At 42.2% G+C, this 18,925-nt stretch overlaps 1 protein-coding gene across 1 annotated transcript in view; it reads left to right on the top strand.

The window, feature by feature from the left end:
• Window positions 1-18,925, top strand: part of slc25a13 (solute carrier family 25 member 13) — a 258,563-nt gene that overhangs the window by 98,994 nt on the left and 140,644 nt on the right. Inside the window, exon 4 of the mRNA XM_072575450.1 lies at window positions 46-161. Within this exon, the coding sequence (XP_072431551.1) occupies window positions 46-161 (116 nt within the window). The remainder of the gene's footprint in view (window positions 1-45; window positions 162-18,925) is intronic.

Below are 18,925 nucleotides of genomic sequence, written 5' to 3'. Positions count from 1 at the left end.
TGAATGTCTGTTTTTTGTTAACATAATTTTATTTTTTATTTGCAGGCTGATCTCCTTTCAAGATTTCCTTGCATTTGAATCTACTTTACGTAAGCCAGATGCCTTATTCATTGTTACTTTCCAGCTATTCGACAAAAACGGTCAAGGAGAAATCAGCTTTGGTGTGTACTGCATGCTGGACAAATGTTGGATAAACCAATGAAGATAAAAAGCAAGACTAAAAATGTTGGAAATCAACGTAAAACAAGAATTTCGCCAATTCATACACAAATGAAATATAATTAATTGATGCTTGAGTGAAATATGGGTTTTCATTTTCAGTCTAGCTTTTTCATCAGAACCAGTATTCTGTCTGAAACGTTAAGTTTTTAATTTCTCTATGCTTTTTAATGACTTTGGGTTACCTTCATTTTTTGTTTCTAGTTTATAAACAATGATATGGCTAGTTTTCATTGTAAAGATATTTCTAAGTGCTTTTCTAAAGCATGACTAATGTTTATAGCATTAGATCCCTGGAGTGTTGCGGAGGCTGAGAGTTGACCTGATGGAAGTTTGTAAAATCATAAGGAGCATGAATAGGGTAAAGGGACAAGGTATTTTCCCTGGGGTGGGGGAGTCCAGAAATAGAGGGCATAGGTTTAGGGTGAGAGGGGAAAAGTTTAAAAGGGACCTAAGGGGCAACTTTTTCATGCAGAAGGTGGTGCGGGTATAGAATGAGCTACCAGAGGAAGTGGTGGACATTGGTACAATTACAGCAGTTACTTTGGAAGGGAGAATACAGGAATTAGGGCGGCACGGTGGCACAGTGGTTAGCACTGCTGCCTCACAGCGCCAGAGACCCGGGTTCAATTCCCGCCTCAGGCGATTCTCTTTGTGGAGTTTGCACATTCTCCCCGTGTCTGCGTGGGTTTCCTCCGGGTGCTCCGGTTTCCTCCCACACTCCAAAAGATGTGCAGGTCAGGTGAATTGGCCATGCTAAATTGTCCGTAGTATTAGGTAAGGGGTAGATGTAGGGGTAAGGGTGGGTTGCGCTTCGGCGGGGCAGTGTGGACTTGTTGGGCCGAAGGGCCTGTTTCCACACTGTAAGTAATCTAATCTAAAAAAAAAAGGCATCTGGATAGGTATATGAATAGGAAGAGTTTAGAGGGATATGGGCCAATTTCATCTGGCCCTGAAAGTTTACCTAATTTCAAGCCTGCCAGACCACTCAGAACCTCCTGTCTGTCTATACAGTACTAATTTCTTGAATTGTATCACAGATCTCCTCTTTGATTTCTATACTCAGACTATCCCTCATGAGTAAACAGCAACTATAGTCATTTAGAACCATACCTACATACTCTTGTTCCACACACCATTAATATACCTGCAAAACAACTTTAGATTTTTCTTTTAAATTACCTGCCAGTATCCTTTTTTAATCCCCTTTTATGTCTCCTAATCTCCCTTTTAAATGCACTCTTGCACATTCTACATTGTAGGGCTTGTGCTATTTTGAGCCCTCAGTATCTGACACAAGTCTCCCTTTTTCTCTCAATCCAAAGCTGTATATCAGTTTATATCCAGCGTTCACAAGATTTGATGGTCTGACACTTTTTTTTTCTTAAGAATGTTTACCCTGTATTCTCCATATTTCCTTCTTGAATATTCCCACTGTTCTGAGACAGAATTACTCAAAAGTATCTGCTCCCAATCCACTCTGGCCAAATCTTAACTGATCTTATTAAAGTCAGCTTTGCCCCAGTTGAGAACTTTGATTTCAGGCTGATCCTTATCTTTTCTATAACAATAACATAACTATCCTTGATCAATTCTTGACACTGCTGTCTCCAGCAATTGTTCAGTTGACCATTGGCAAACAAGTGTGTCATGTCTACTGCAGCCAATTATCTTTCACTCATTCGGGCATCTGCTTCCTTTCCCTTGAAGGGGGTTTGTGCTGCAATTTTGCTGAACCTTGACCCAACCCACCCAGTTCATGGTTGCTCATATAGGCTATTTCTTCGGATGACAGAAAAGCTGCAATCAACCATATATTCACACTGCGGTCGACTGAATTTTCTTTAGCTAACAAATAGTGACCAATTCAGTTCATTTCCTACTGAGTTCAACACTTAACTAAAACACACATTCCTTCAGAAAACACTTTATGACACCACCTGACTGACTTTTCAGTAGGAAAAGTGTCATGTTTTTCTCATTTTGGTTACCTGCACCTTCTCAGATTAGTTTCTGCTGTAAAGATTGGATGCACGGTGAAAAATCACATGCTACTATACAGTTAACCTTTTTAAGAAATTTTTTTTTACTAAAACTAATCTGTTGTGTAAGTGTTTGAAGTGGACCTTTTCCAAGAAAGCTTATTGCTCAAACAGAACATGACATGTGTTTTATTATTGACCTAGTTAGAAACCTTATTTGTCAGAAACAAAATTATGAATTGCTGCACAGAATGTTATTGACTTTTTCTAGTAAACATCTCTCTACTTCTTTATTCATAATTCTGCAATTCACTGCTCCTCCTTTTGCCTGTACACTATTAGAACTGATGTGTCATTATGCTATCTTGAAAGAAGATTGAATTGCAGTTAATCTAGGAAATGAAATAATTATATTGTCAGTAATCAATGCATGCATTTTCTAGCTGCGGTATGTTTAAAATACCATTGCGAAGATCACCTTCGGGCTTGTAATTATAGTTTGACAGATATAAATGGAATAGACACAGTTTAAGTACAGGCATTATTAACAAAAAAAATGAAGAACAATCGATGCCCAAGTTAATGATACAGGATAACAGTATAAATATTGAAACTCTAATCAGGGGTTTTTTAATGGTTGCAAATACTTTTATATCCTGATGATACCACTTTTATGTAAATACCTACTTTTTTTAGTTATATGTTTATGATTGGTTTGTTGCATAACCCATTAATGTATTTTTAACAAAAGGAAAATATGAATTTGACTATAACCCTTTAAATACCACTTACATAATTTTAGAAAACTGTGTACAGTTCTGATTACTCTGCTTATCGGAAGAACTCGAGGGAGCAGAGAAGATTTATAAGGATGTTGCCTGGACTGAAGGGTTTGAGCTATGGGGAGAGGCTGAATAGAATGGGGCATTTTCCCTCTAGAATGTCAGAGGCTGAGGAGTGACATTTATAGAGGTTTATAAAATCATGAGGGGCATGGATAGGTGAAGAATAAAGGTCTTTTCCGTATGGAGGGGGAGTCCAAAACTAGAGAGCGTAGGTTTAAGAAGAGAGGGGAAAGAATTTAAAAAGGTTCATGTATGTGGTGTATGTATGGAACAAGCTGCCAGAGGAAGTGATGGAGGCAGATACAATTACAACACTTAAGAGGTAGTTGGATGGCTATATGAATACGAAGGATTTAGAGAGATATGAGTCAAATGCTGGCAAATGGGACTAGGTCACATTGGGAAGTCTGGTGGTATGGACAAGTTGGACAGAAAGGTCTGACTATATAGGAAGCGAGAAACTATTTCTCCTTTTTACACAATCTAAATCTTTCTTTTTTTAAGATTTGTAGCTTGAATGTACTTTGTTATGATCTCAGCTGAGACCAGTGACTGTTTAACAGAAATTTGAAGTCCCAGTTATTCATTGACAGAATTACATCAAGATTTCGTGTTGAAAACAAAACTTTAATTGTACAATATTAAACAGCTAGTAATATTAACAATAGTATTTCATGAAGTATTTTACCTTTAAATCTAACTTAAAATCTCAATAGATCACATGCCATCCTAATTCGGTTTGTACCCAAAAGTTTCCTAAAACTTTACAAAGTCTTGAAGGTTTCTTTGCTTTTCCCGGACCAAACCCAAGGTGTGTTGTAACTCTCAGAAATTCATTTAACTCTGCTCAGTATTTCTGTATTCTGTGAGCTTTGACATTACTTGGGATTCTTCCACTATGAACCAGCCATGTGAACCCTCCTCCATCAACATCTTTTGACTTTTGACTCCCCGCTTCAAGCATACATTCTTGCATGGTGATATGTGATAACTCTTTGCCACTGGTATCAGTTGTTTTACAACCTCCTAGCCATTACTCAACATTGCTGTGGCAGCTTTCTTTCTATGTCTGTCCCCAGAAACTGGTTTTCCGTTTTGGTAAAAACTTGTACAGGCAAAAACCAAAAATCAAATAAAAACCACCCTCCAAACTATCCTCTTGGCAATAGGGCACCCATGAGATGTCACAGATTGAGGACAAACTGATTTTAGAAAAGTCTCTATTTCTGGAACCCACATGAATAAATGTTATCTTTTATTGCAGTAGCTGCAATCTTATTAGAGTAGCTGGCTTTATCACAAAGCAAAGAGGGAATTGATCACCTGTTATTTATTGTATCATGATATAGAGTATGGATATGGATTTTTGAATTCTATTGATTGATTTAATACCTGGGACTTTAATAGACCAAAATGGTTGCAAGTTAGGACTGAGCACTCACTTGAAATGGCCAAGGCAATCACTTAGCAAAGCAGGTTGTCTGAGCTTTCATGAAGTCAAAGCAGAATGAATAAAATTCTCTAAACTGGAACTATGATTTTATCAAAGGACATTGAAATTATTTTACCCATCAAGCATCTAAACATCCTCTTGTATTTTGATTTACACCTGTCTGAGGAGTTTCAAGAATTGAAGATGATAAACATCATCTGCAATTATCAAACTTGGAAATAATGAAGTCATATTCATAAATACACAAACCAGCTTTCATTTTAGGGAACTGTTTTTGCCTGAGCAGGGAAAATTAATTTTTAGTTGTAAAACTGGAACCATATGGAGCAAGACAGATAAGTGCCCAGTGACAGAACTGATTAAGAAGAAACATAAGAACACCAAGAAGTGGCACAATGGCTCAGTGGTTAACACTGTTGTTGCACAGTGCAAGGGACCAGGTTCGATTCCAGCCTCAGGCACCTGTGTGGAGATTGTACGTTCTCCCCATGTTTGCGTGGGTGTAGGTGCTTCGGTTTCTTCCCAGAGTCCAGAGTTGTGCAAGTTAGGTGGATTGACCATGCTAAATTGCCCATGTGTCCAGGGATGCACAAGCTAGGTAGATTTTACAAGGGAAATGTAGGGTTACAGGGATGGAGTGAATCTAGATGGGATGCTTTTCAGAGTGTTGATATGAGCTCGATGGCTGAATGGCCTGCTTCCACACTCTAGGGATTCTATGATTCTACCTCAGAGGAGAGTTGAAATATTCGCAGTATTTGTATATTGCTTTTATCTTTTGAACTGAACACCGTCCCTTAATTAACATTGCATCTGTATGAATGTAAGCGTGATTTTACATCTTTATTATGGTTAGCATACAATAAATTTGCACTTTTTCACTCAAAGCATTCTTGATATTGGTTCCTTACCGATGTAGTGAATATTGAGTAATTACATTTTACTAGAAAAAGATATAACCTTCTGCTAAAACAACACAATCTTTCTTGTGGCCAACCGAGAAAGTTGAACTGAGGAGAGTTAATTTGCCCCTTATCATCTGTTCATAAAAATTGTTCTCACTCTAATTCTAAACTCTTGATCCAAATTAGGATCATCCTTTAAAGTTATTTTAAGTGTGTTTAACAGTTTCTCAAACCCAGATTATTTTGCGTTTACTCTGTATTTAAAAAAATCAATTCTTAACATCAGAAGTTATGTTCCTGAAAGATTTGAATTATAAAATTATATGTTCACAACAATCTACATGATGTGAACTGATCACTTCTGTTGTGGATTTATTGCCATGACATTGTAGTACTCAATATCTTAAAGTGAAGCAGAGTTCAGAAAGTGACTGGCTAGTTCTTGCACCCATCAGAGAAGAGATATTGGTACTTGGTGTTCAGTATTGACAGTAACAAAGCTGCCACTTAATGCCTTGTTTATGTTGCAGCATTTCCTCTTTGATCATGGAAAAACTTGAAGCCTATGCCTTTTTTCATGGTGTGAAAAATCATTTCATGTTTGTTTCTTGGAGCAGACTCTAACCAGATTGTGATGACATGGGCTATGAAGAGATGTTCAGGGAGCCCCATCTCCTCATGTAGATAATCTTTGCCACATCTTGGGGGCTTTTTTTCAAATAATATGCTGAGATTCCTGCTAGGTACTACTGAGTCCCCAATTGACACTCATCATTACTTGTTAAAAGCCTTATAAACAGTCAACCTCACCACCGATTACAATCTTACCAATTTCATCATACAGAGTCAGGAAAATTTGATGCGGAAATCAGAGCAGATTCTAGGTGGGTGCAATTTTCCATTTGCTCCAAATGACCTCCATATTGGATGCCAGGTAATAACACCTTAGACATATATCCACACATAATGCAATCCTGGCACTTGTCCAATCCATTTACCGGATGCTTCCACATCAGTGATGAATCTCAGCAACTATCATTCTCATATTACAGCAAGAACCTTTTTACATTGACTGACACACATCCAGCTCATGGATTGGAGCAGGATGCAAACTTGGGCTCTTTACTTGCAGTCACAGTGTTCACTTATTCTGAGTCTACTTGGACGTTTGCTGTATCCCTGCATTTTCTTGTGTTATGACACGGTCGTGAACCCTTCTGCTAATTAAACCAAACACCCAGAAAAGCTCACCTTGCTTCATAATCTGGTATAGTATGAGTGACTCCCAACTACCACTAGTTAAAAGAAAAAAAGAATCAATTTATTCTTTAACTCTAAAAGTGAACATTAAACAACAACCATTTACAACTCTAAGCCTCCTTTCTCTTAAGGGTTCATTATCTGCCTCCAACTCTATCACAATATACTGTTCCAATAACCACCCATATTAAAGTTGCAAGAACTTAATTTTCAAAATCAGACAGCGGCAGTTGTCTCTGGTGTCGTCCTTCCTTTGGCTATACATCTCCTTCGGTCACCTTCAGTCTTTTGCTGCAAAGATGTTTCATATGAAAAAGGTACCTTTGATAGCGAGTCTTTTGCTGGCAGTTACTTTGGTGATGGCAATTGGTTGCTCTGTCTGGCTAACTCTCAAATGTCTGCTTCTTTATGCCCCAACCATCTTATTGTCTCATTGGTTTGATGTTGGTAAAACAGTAAAATTAAACTGGTTAAATTCAAACTGTTATGAAAAGAGCACCCAAAACTCAAGTCTTTGTTTCACAGCCATACATTACAGATTTTCAATTTTCTATTATTCTCTGAGACTGCTGATTAGTCACATGACAGGCACCTGCAAGCTCTCAATGCAACACAGCTTTCACTCTCTTTTAAAGGTATATCACATGCCTTCACATTCATTACAATTGCCTTGCTAATTTGTGAATTGCCAGAGATATGAGGCTCATGTGTCTTGCTGTGCCATTTAGTGCAGAAAGAAAGCAGGAAACTTGCCAAGGTTGTCAGCAAGCCTCACTCCAGGATGGAGGAATAGCCTTGTCTTGAGATCCTAACACAATAAATTAAGGGCAGCCTCCGATGCCAGTCCAGGCATTGCCCTGGACAATCAAGAGTCCATTCTTTGCTGATAAGGGGTGAGAGCTGATCTGGAATGAGAAACAAGTTATTATAGAAAATGAAAATGGGTGATACAGCTCTTACTGTTGGTGTGTTTGGGGAGTTTCCCAAATAACTGAATAGATCACTCAGAGGGCATGGAGAGTTATTGGTGTCGCAGGTTGGGATGAGTCAGAGCAAGTAGGAAGATTAGTGAGAGTAGTTGAGTGTGAACCTTGCTGAGATGGATCTGGTAGGAGACATTAATTAGGTGTGAGGTATCAGACAAATTAGTGTAACTCAGCCTTGTGGATTGGAGAAGGACATTGAACTTTTTCCTCATAGTACTGGGCTTTCCTCCACATGTCTGAGACTGCTGAAACCTGGGTGGCAATTTTGGACCAGTATGGCATGTTCTGTTGCTGTTGACTACTGCAGAAGAGGAATTCCTGCTTCTGCACCACCTCAACCAACACAACTATCCCTGAAAAGCGGTTTGCTGACTTTTTTCCCCAATGCCTGGCACATCTGGGACAAATGTTAGAAATGTGCAAGGCAACTCTGGACTGATGGTACTTCTCTGGTGCACAACACTCTTTTAAATAAAATGCTGGCGCTGGGGATGTCAGTCCATTCCAGGATCTCCAGTCATTGGTGAGCGTTCCCGGAATGGTGATGGTAAAATGGGCAGAAATCAGACGTGATAAATGTCAAATAATGCTACAAGTTTAGCCAGATACGGTTAAAAAAAATCACTGGACCTATGGCACATATTGCTCGACCTACATTTGGTGGTATCCATTAGGCTCGTGAAACCATGGATCTGTGCCTGGGAAGTCCTCATTCAATCTTTGTTGGTAGAGCAGCGTCTATTGTGGCTGTAGAGGCCCACACGAGAGCGCCAGTCTTGGCTGCAGCAACTGCACTTGACAGCGCTGTCCTCCGATGTTATCTTGGTGCTGTTCTTTCAGTGGATGTGCTTTTCCTCAGCAGCACACCTCAGCTGCTCTTCTCTTTTTAGACATCTGCGTAATTCCAGCCTCCAGCAAGAATGATCGTTTGCAATGACCTCCCACTCTCGAGGTTCATATTCAATGACGTCATGTCTCTCTTGCAGACATCTTTTAAATGAAGGTAGGGCTGCCCTTGTGCTCTCTTGTCAGAGGCCAGTTCCCTGTATAGCAGGTCTTTCAGGATCCTCCCATCTGACATGCAATGTACATGGCCCAGCCAGCGAAGGAGGAGTTGTTGGAGCAAAGTGAAGAGGCTGGGTATCTGGGCATGGGCCAGAATCTCATTGTTGGTGACTCGGTCAATCTACTTGATGTCCAGGATGCATCTCAGGCCTTGAACGTGGAAAGGGTTGAGACACCGTTCTTGTCTGGAGTACAGGCTCCAGGTCTTGCTGCTGAGGACGCAGGCCCTGCAGACAGCAACCTTGGTGTGTGTCATCAGCTTTCTGTTCTCCCAGCCTCTCTTTGTCAGCCTGACAAATGTTGAGGCTGCTTGTCCGATCCATCTGTTTATCTCAGAGTCTAGCGAGAGACTGTCCATGATGGTGGAACCAAGGTATGTAAACTCGTGGACTATATCCAGCTTGTCATTGATGGTAATGACAGGGGGTGCTCGCGCCTTGACCCAACACATTGGTCATCTTCAGGCTGGTGGTCAAGCTGTAGTGAAAAGCTCTTTGAGAAACTGTCCATGAAGTATTGCAGTTACTGTTCTGAGTCTGTTGCCAGTGCCACATTGTCTGTAAACAATATGTCCCTGATGAGTATTTCATCAACTTTGGTTTTCACCTTAAGCTGGGACAGACTGAATAGCCTCCCATCCAGTCCGGTGTAGATGTAGACACCGTCAGTTGATGTTCCAAAGACGTGCTTCAGCATGACTGCGAAGAAGGTGCCAAACAGGGGGGGGGGCAAGCACACAACTCCGCATCACGCCGCAGCGGATGTTGAAGGCCTCAGAAGAAGAGCGATTATCTTTGCTCTCTGCATTTCTCTTGTGGCTGTCGAAGGGAGAAGATCAGGTCGATTGTGGAACATTCTGAACTGAAACCACACTGAACTCTGGATATACCCTTTTGGAGATTTTTCTGCAATCTGTTCAGGACCACGTGGGTGAAGACCTTCACAACGATACTCAGCAAAGAGATTCCCCTGTAGTTGTTACAATCACTTCTGTGCCCTTTGTCTTATATAGGCTGACAATGTTGCAATCTCTCATGTCTTGCGGCACTGCTCCCTCTTTGCAGCACTGGCGCAGTAGTTCATGCATGTGGGTTAGCAGGACGTCCTTTGTGCACGATGGCCTTTGGTGGAATGCCATCCAATCCTGGTGCCTTTCCAGTAGGCAGACTGTCAATTGCTTTACTCAGCTGTTCGGCAATTGGCAATGCATACAGTTCCTCCATGGCAGGCAGGCATTCGATGGCATCTAATGCGCTGTCTGAGGTGCTGTTTTTTTGAATAAAATTTCGAGAAATGCGCCATTGATCTCTCCATCTGCTTGCCTTTGTCTTTGATCTCACCTGTTTTTCAGTGGTGTTGTCTTGCTCTGGCTTGGACCGATGGTTTTCTTGATCCTCTTGTACACTCCGTGGATGTTACCTGTGATAATTATGACTGAATGCTTTCGCATATTTGTAGCCAGTAATCACTTGCAAAGTGTCTGGTTGTTTTCTGGGCCTTGCCTCTTGCTGTCCTTAGCACTTGCAGTGTTGCCTGGGTGGAGTGGTGTTTGTACTGTCATAGTGCAACATGCTTTGCCTGTATGACAGCGGTGAGCTTACTTGAGCTCGCTTCAAACCAGTCTTGTGCCTTGCCCTGTTCCTTTCTGAAGGCCTTGAGTGCAGTGCTGTGGATAGTGTCCCTGAGAGAGTCCCATCTCTGCTGAGCATCTCCTTCTGATGGATCTGCAAGGAGTGCATCATCCAGTGACTTGATGTACTCTGCCACTTTGGGTGTTGAATCTTACTGGCATTGATGCACTGCTTGCCTGGAGGCTTGGTGTAGTGGATCTTCTTTGGCTGAAGTCTGATCTTGCAGCAAACTGGAGAGTGATCCATGTTGCAGTCGGCACTCTGAAGGAAGTGAGTCATGAGCACGTTTCTCAGGTGGCGTGTCTGGTGATTATCAGGTCTGTCTGGTGGCAGTGTTTGGGTTAGGGATGTCACCAAGACACCTTGTGCTGAGTTTTGGTTTGGAAGTCGAGGAGTGTGCAAAACTCAAGCAGTCGTTACCCATTGTCATTCATATGCTAATTCCATACCGCCCGAGGCAACTTGGCCAGGAGTGGTGGTTGGCACCCACTCAAGCATTAAAATCACCAAGTAGCAGCCACGGTTCCTGACTTGAGATCCCATTGGATGTGTGGAGTTGGAGTGAGAAAATCCACTCCATCCCATTCTTGCTTGGGTCTACTATCTTCAGCAGCAAGTTCTTCACAGCAAAGCCAATACCATGCTCTCTGGTCTTGTCTGAGCCCTTCCTGTGCTAGAAGAAGATATATTCTCTCTCACGTAGGGTTCCTAATTTTGGGAGGCGTTTCTCTTGAAGCATTGCAGTGTCCAATTGGAGTCTCAGCGGTTCATTGTTAATCACTGCTGTCTTGCGTGTGTCACTGATCTCCTGAAAGTCATCTGATATACCAGTGGTCTTAGTCCGTATATTCCAGCATCCTAGTCTGAGCCCTGGCCTCTTTCTTTGTGGAGCGGGTGGACTGTGGCCGGACAACACCTAATTGGCTGGGGGCTGCCCATTTTGAGACGGGCAGTAGCTGTCCAGTGAGGTACGATGGCCTTTCCTTCCATTGAAAGCAACCCCTAGAGCCTTGACAATTGAACGCAGGCTTATAACCAGCAGACTGCTGCTTTCCGTGTTGTGCCGTCATGGTGAAGTGACATTAGAGTGTCCTGTCCAGAGCGCAGGCATGGGCAAAGTTATATGGAAGACCGGCAGTTGCCCATGCAGCCAGTCTCCCCTCTCCATGCCACTGATGTTGTCCAAGGGAAGGGAAAGGGCTAAGCACCAGTGTCATCACAAGAGTTGCCAGAATGAGGTTGAAGACAACATCGGACTGCCTCAAGGACTCCAGCTCTGGATTTGTCCTCACTGTTTACTCCTGAAGCCTTTCCCATAAATGAGTATGGCCGCAAGGCAGCAGAGGTTCGAAATCGGAGTACCTCACCACCCCCAGTAAAAGCATATCCTCCCTCACAAGTAAAAACATCCCCCTCCCTCACTACCCACCTTGCAGTAAAGAAAAGTCCCCATCTCTCACCATCCCCTCCCAGTAAAAACATCCCCCTCCCTCACCCCCACCAGTAAAAATGTCCCTGTCCCTCACCACCCCTCCCTGTAAAAATGTCCCTGTCCCGCACCCCCTCAGTAAAAAGCATCCCCCTCAGTCACACCCCCACATATTCATCTCGAACTAACCCTACCCCACCTATGGCACAAAGCGGCAACATCTCTAAATGGAGAGAACCCGGCACTTGGGCTCCGGCAGCATTGTGGCGGCAGGCTCGAGCCTGGTTCCTGTAACCCAATGAGTGGCTCAATGACACGGGCCAGGTCTGTTTCCATGTTCCTGGCCATGAGGCCCGGGAGCTCGGATAGACATGACCACTCGGTCCCAGCTGTGGGGCCCTGGAGCTTTGCTGGATATGGCCAGTCAGTCCTGGCCGTGTAGCCCGGGAGCTTGGGTGCTCAAAACTTTGGGCAGCGTAAGGTAAGCTCATCCTAACTTGATCAAAAAAACTGAAAAAATTCAGCCTTTGGTTTTATTTTGGAACAAATCCAAGAATTTGCATCAGGCACTACTAGTTCATTTTTATTATTACATGGATGTTTTGAAGGATTGTGGAAAGTGAGTTGTGTGTAATTCTGGTCTCCCTCTTATCAGAAAGATATTGTGAAACTTGAAAGAGTTCAGAAAAGATTTACAAGGATGTTGCCAGGCTTTGGGCTGAAGGGAGAAGTTGAATAAGCTGTGTCTGTTTTCCCTGGAGCATCGGAGGCTGAGGGGTGACCTTAAAGAAATTTATAAAATCATAAGGAGAATGGATAGGGTAAATTGACAAGATCCTTGCTCATCAACTTTTCCCACAAGGTGGGGGTGTCCAGAGCTAGAGGACATACGCTTAGGATAAGAGGGGATAAATTTAGAAAGGGCCTAAGGGGCAACATTTTCATGCAAAGGGTGGTGTGTGTATGGAATGGGCTGCCAGAGGAAGTGGTGGAGGCTGGTACAATTACAACATTTAAAAGGCATCTCTGAATGTGTATATGAACAGGAAAGATTTCGAGGGATATGGGCCAAGTGCTGGCAAATGGGACTAAATTTAGGATATCTGGTTGGCATGGATGAGATGGATGGATGAGATGGTCTGTTTCCATGTGTGACGATGCTTCTCCTTTAACATGGTTATGTTGACCTTGTTTTTTTTTCGAGAGTTTGTAAAAGACACAGACTCCAAAAAGTCTATGTTGAAGTGTTTTAGGACCAACTTGATTATAGTTAACAGATACTGCCTCAGCCAGAAGGCTTTCAAGTTATAAAAAAAAATCTACAATGGAAGGGGAGTGGCCATTACTCTAGCTCAGCTTTTCTCTGGTTTGTATTGTTTAGCATAATAGTTTTTGGAAGCTGCTGGACCCAAAGAAGCAAATCCTTGCTGGTAATTGCTCACTGACATCTCTCCAGTAAGACCCTGTGTTTGATTTTACCATTTGTGCCAAAGGGTGTTTATGGGGATTGTTGCAAGTATTTGGATTAGCATCGTTAAGTTGGAATGATATGTTGGGTTTTCGGATAAGTTAGGTTATTCAGTATTCTGTTCTCTTTTGTTTGGGTTTCATTCAGTAATCTCGTAAATAAATTATGTTTTGTTTAAAATGATGTGGTTTGACTAGATGCATCACTCCTGCAATATCCGCGTTACACCTGCTTAAAACAAAGAGCAAAGTTAGGGTCTGGGCTACTTCTTGAAATGTTTTGAGGGGGTCTGGCCTGGTCCATAATAGATTGGGGCTGTTTGCAGGATTTGTTCTATAATTCCAATTTGGGATTGCAGTTGTTGGACTCGAAAGCAGTGAGTGGTGGGTGAGAGTGTCTTTTCTCCTGGGTGTTGAATTCGGTTGGTTTAAACAGTGCTTGGGATAGCAATGGCTCTTTCAGTCACCGAGAATTTTCTGGGGGGTGGAAGAAATATCTTTGGGGTTTTTCAAAAGGTGATTAAGGCCAAGCTGCTGGAAGTAGCTGGAGCTGGAGCTGCCTTCTTCTGTGAGGAATGGAGAGATAATTACAGCAATAGGTCAGCATTTAAATTTGTTGGAAAGGCCATCAGAACATTTAGAGATGGCTAAAATTCAATTGAAAATGAAGCAGCTTGAGTTAGAAGCAAAAGACAAGGAATTACAATTTAAAGCAGAGGAAGGAGAAAAAGAAAGAATCACTCTAGCAGAACAAACAGAAAAAGAGGAGAGAAGGGAGAGAAAAGAAGAGAGAGAAAAGGGAAAAAGTGAGGGAGTTTGAATTCTGAAATTGGCACTTAGGAGTTCAAAAATGCACTTTTTGAAGTAGGGAGAACTCATGGAAGAGCAGAGGGTTAAAACGGCAAGATTAGCAGCTGAAATGGCTGATGATTATGAATTGGTCCATAAATAAAAATGTGGCTTCCAAAATCAATTTCAATCCATGAAGGATAGAAATTGGGGAAAAGAGAAATCCTCGTGTGGAAAGGCTGAAGTAGATCTTGGTGAAGATCATTAGGATAACTTACCACAGGGTAAAGGGAACTCTTGAAGGGGAAAGAAAATTTAAAAAGCTCCTGTGTTTTCACTGTAATAAAGTAGGCCACATGTAATCATAGCGTTGGTGTGTTAGGAAAAGCACTGGGAAACTCGATGTAGGAAAACAGGACAAGCCAGTGAATTTTGTTGGAGTGGTAATGGAAAGCACAATGGAAGCTAGAAAGCTGTACCAGAATGTACAAGCTGCTTTGGAGTTGGTTAAGGAGGAAGTGTCAGATCTTCTTAAACCATATACCTGCGAAGGTAAAGTTTACTTGCATAGGCCAGGAGCAGCAAGTAAAAGAGGTTACAGTATTAAGAGACACAGAATCCTCTCAATCTGATGCTGAAAGATGAGGAGATATATATGTCTGAAGGACTATTGACAGAAAAGGTGCTAGTAATGGGAATTCACGGTGAGACATGAAATGCTCAATTATGTAGAGTGAGGTCAGACTATACAGGGAAAAGTGGAGAAGTCATGGTAGGAGTACTAGACAAACTCTCAGCTCCCAGAATACAATTTGTCCTTGCTAATGATATAGCTAATTCACAGGTAGGAATGCTGTGTGCTGTGTTTGAAAAGCCAGTGAAAACTCAGGCAACTGAACTGTTGAAGGACACATGTCCTGGGAGTGTTCTTGACTGTATGGTAATGAGGTCACAAAGTCACCTGTCGAAACTGAGGAGAGATCAAAGAGTACATATAAGAAAGTTGAAGTGGAATTAGCAGAGACGCTGTTTGATTAAATGGAGAGGCAAATCAAGGCAGGTAGAGAACAAAGCAGACACCTTTAGCTCAAATAACCTGACTGAGTTAAAGCAGAAAGATGAAAATTTAAAACAATAGTATCAAAAGGCATACACCGAAAAAAGAATCCAAATGTATCCCTGAATGTTATTATCTTAAAAATTATGTCTTAATGTGGTACTGGAGATCATCACATAATCAGGCAGATGAGAAATGGGCAGAAGTTCATCAAGTCGTATTGCCAGTGGGTTATAAAAAGGTGTTGTGAGTGGTGCATGAGTTCCCAGTAGGGAGTCATTTGGGAGTGAGAAAAACTCAAGCTAAAGTACAAAAACATTTTTACTAGTTGTGGTAATTGAAAACCACAGGCAGTAAAAAAGTCCCACACCTTCAATACCCCTATTCCTAAATTTGAGGAACCTCTTCCAAGAGTCTTAATTGATTGCATAGGACCCCAACTTCAAAGAAAAAGTGGGAATCAGTATTTGTTAACAATAATGGATGTGTCCACTATGCAAAATCACAGCTAAAAGGATTGTAGAGGAATTACTCATTTTTCACTTGATACCCACAGAGATACAATCCGATCAAAGGTTGAACTTCAAGGAAGTTATGGATAACTTAGAAATAAAAAAATTGAAATCTACTGCGTACCATCCAGAGTCACAGCAGCACGAGATAGGTGGCATTGGGCATTAAAGACCATATTGAGGGCTTATAGTCAAGACTATCCAGATAATTGGGATAAGAGCATTTTGCTTGTGTTTTTTGCTATCGGAGATTAACCAAATGAGTCGACCAAATTCAGTCCATTTGAATTAGTTTTTGGGCATGAAGTGAGAGGAGCGCCAAAATTGATTAAGGAGAAATTAGTAAGTCAGAATTTGGAGACCATATGTCTGGACTATGTGTCAAATTTTAGGGAACGATAAAATAGAGCAGGGGAGTTGGCTAGACAGCATTTAAAAGTATCACAGCATACAATGAAACAGGAAGCAGAGAAGATATCAAAAATTCGCAATTTTGCTATCGGATATAAGGTGTTAGTGTTAGTTCCAGTGGTTGGTAAACCTTTAAAAGCCAGGTTTAGTGGACGTTGTCAGATTGAAAGGAAATTGAGTGAGGTGAAGTATTTGATAAGAACTTCAGACTGAAAGCAGTCTCACAGAGTATGTCATGTGAATCTGCTCAAAAGATATTTTGACTTGAAAGGCAAGCAACACTTACGTCAGGAACATGTGGATGGCCAGAGTGAGGGTAGGGCCGATCAGGGATAGTAGAGGGAATTTTCGCCTGGAGTCGGAGAAGGTAGGGGAGTTCCTTAATGACTACATTTCAATATTCACTTCTGAGAGAGACCTTGATCTTTCTGAAGACAGCGTGAAACAGACTGATATGCTCAAGCATGTTGATGTTAAGAAGGACGACATGCTGAAAATTTTGAAAGATATAATTGAATGGAATTGAATTTATTGTTATGTGTACCAAGGCACAGTGAAAAGCTTTGTCTTGTGAGCAATACAGGCAGATCACGTCATTAAGTAGCATAGATAGTAAATAATAGGTAAACAGTGGCAGAAACAAAAACACGGGTACAAGCCAATGTTAAGAGTTTGTGAGTCCATGCAGTATTCTAACAACAGTATTCTATTTCATAGAAACTGTTTTGAAATCGGCTGGTGTGTGTGTTCAGGCTTCTGTACCTTCTCCCCGATGGTAGAGGTTGTAGAAAAACATTGCCAGGGTGGCATGAATCTTTAAGAATGCTGGCAGCCTTTCCTTAACAGTGGGCCTGGTAGATGGACTCTGTAGATGGGAGGTTGGCCTTTGTCATTGTCTGAGCTGGGTTCGCCACTCTCTATAACCATCTCCGATCTTGAGTGGTACAGTTGCCATACCCGGTAGTGATACATCCAGACAGAATGCTCTCGATGACGCACCTATAAAAGTTAGCAAGGGTATTCCTGTCATGCCAAATTTCCTCAGCTGCTTAAGGAAGAAGAGGCGTTGTTGGGCCTTTTAACCAGTGAGTCCTCATGAAGAGTCCAAGAAAGCTTGTTGCGGATGACCACTCCCAGGAACTTGACACTCTCCACTTGTTCCACCTTTGTGCTGTTAATGTGTAGGGGCACATGAATAACATCCTGCTGAAAGTCAAAAATGAGTTCCTTGGTTTTGCCGGCATTGAGAGCTAGGTGGTTCTCAGTGCATCAGTTTTCCTGGTCTTCTACCTCCCGTCTGCAGTCTGTTTTGTCGTCATCTGAGGTCCGACCGACTATGCTGGTGTCATCAGCAAACATGTAAATGGCATTAGTCTGGTATTTGGTGACGCAGCCATGGATATACAGTGAATACAGTAGGGGGCTGAGTGCGCACCCCTGGGGAGTTCCAGTGTTGAGTGTTAGTGAGGATGAAATATTGTCCCCAGTCTTCACTGATTGTGGCCTGTGGGTCAGGAAACTGAGGATCCAGTTGCAGCAAGTGGGGCTTAGTCAGAGATCACGAAGTTTAGTAATCAGTCTCGAGGGGATAAGAGTGTTATAGATAAGAATCCTACTCATTAGGATTATTACGTAGCTGTTCTTGGTGTCAAGATGTTCAAGGGAGGAGTGAAGGGCAAGTGATAAAGCATCTGACGTGGATCTGTTGGTGCTATAGGCACATTGGAGTGGGTTAAGAGTAATGGAGAGGCTGGAGTTGATTAATGCCATGACCAGCCTTTCAAAGCTCTTCATGACCACGAAGTTAGAGCCACTGGGCGGTAGTCATTGAGACATGCTGCATGAGCCATTTTAGGCACAGGGATGATGTTGGAGACCTTTGAAACAGGCCGGGACAGTGGCCTGCTGCAGGGAGAGGTTGAAGATGTCCAAGAAGACCTCTGCCACGTGATCTGCGCATGCAGTGTTCACAGCCTGGTACTCAGTCTGGTCCCATCACTTTCCTTGGATTCACACAAAGGAAAATAAGGATAGATAAATCCCTTTAGCCTGATGGGATATACACTAGGTTACTACAGGAAGCGAGGGAAGAGAGTGCTGCGCCTTTGGCGATGATCTTTGCGTCCTCACTGTCCACTGGAGTAATGCGAGATGATTGGAGGGTGGCAAATGGTAGTCCCTTGTTCAAGAAAGGGAATAGGGATAATTCTGGGTATCACAGACTAGTCAGTCTTACCTTGGTGGTGGGAAAATTATTGGAGAGGATTCTGAGAGACAGGATTTATGATTACTTGGAGAACCATAGTTTGGTTAGAGATAGCAAGGCTTTGTGAGGGACAGGTCATGCCTAACAAACCCTTTATTGAATTCTTTGAGGATGTGACAGAACACATTGGTGAAGGTAGAGTATTGGATGTGGTGTACCTGGATTTTTGCAAGGTGTTTGATAAGGTTTCCCATAGTAGGCTCATTCAGAAAGTAAGGAGGCATGGGATACAGGGAAACCTGTCTGAATCCAGAATTAGCTGGCCCACAGGTGACAGAGGGAATTGGTAGATGTAAAGTATTCAGCCTAGAGCTTGGTGGCAAGTGGTGTTCTGCAGGGATCGGTTCTGGGACCTCTGCTGTTTGTGATTTTTATAAATGACTTGGATGAGGAAGTGGAAAGGTGGGTTAGTAAGTTTGCCGATGACACAAATGTTCATTGAATTGTGGATAGTGTGGAGGGCTGTTGTAGGTTGCAACACAACATTGGCAGAACTGGACTGATAAGTGGCAGATGGAGTTCAACCTGGAAAAGTGTGAAGTGATTCACTTTGGAAGGTCAAATTTGAATGCGGAAAGCAGGCTTAAAAGCAGGATTCTTGGCAATGGAGGAATAGAGGGATCTTGGGGTCCATATTCATAGTTCCCT

The sequence above is a fragment of the Chiloscyllium punctatum genome, chromosome 8 (genome assembly GCF_047496795.1).
Source record: "Chiloscyllium punctatum isolate Juve2018m chromosome 8, sChiPun1.3, whole genome shotgun sequence".
Lineage (NCBI taxonomy): Eukaryota > Metazoa > Chordata > Chondrichthyes > Orectolobiformes > Hemiscylliidae > Chiloscyllium > Chiloscyllium punctatum.
The sequence above is the reverse complement of the archived record's forward strand: the minus strand, read 5'-3'. Positions and strand labels throughout refer to the sequence as shown.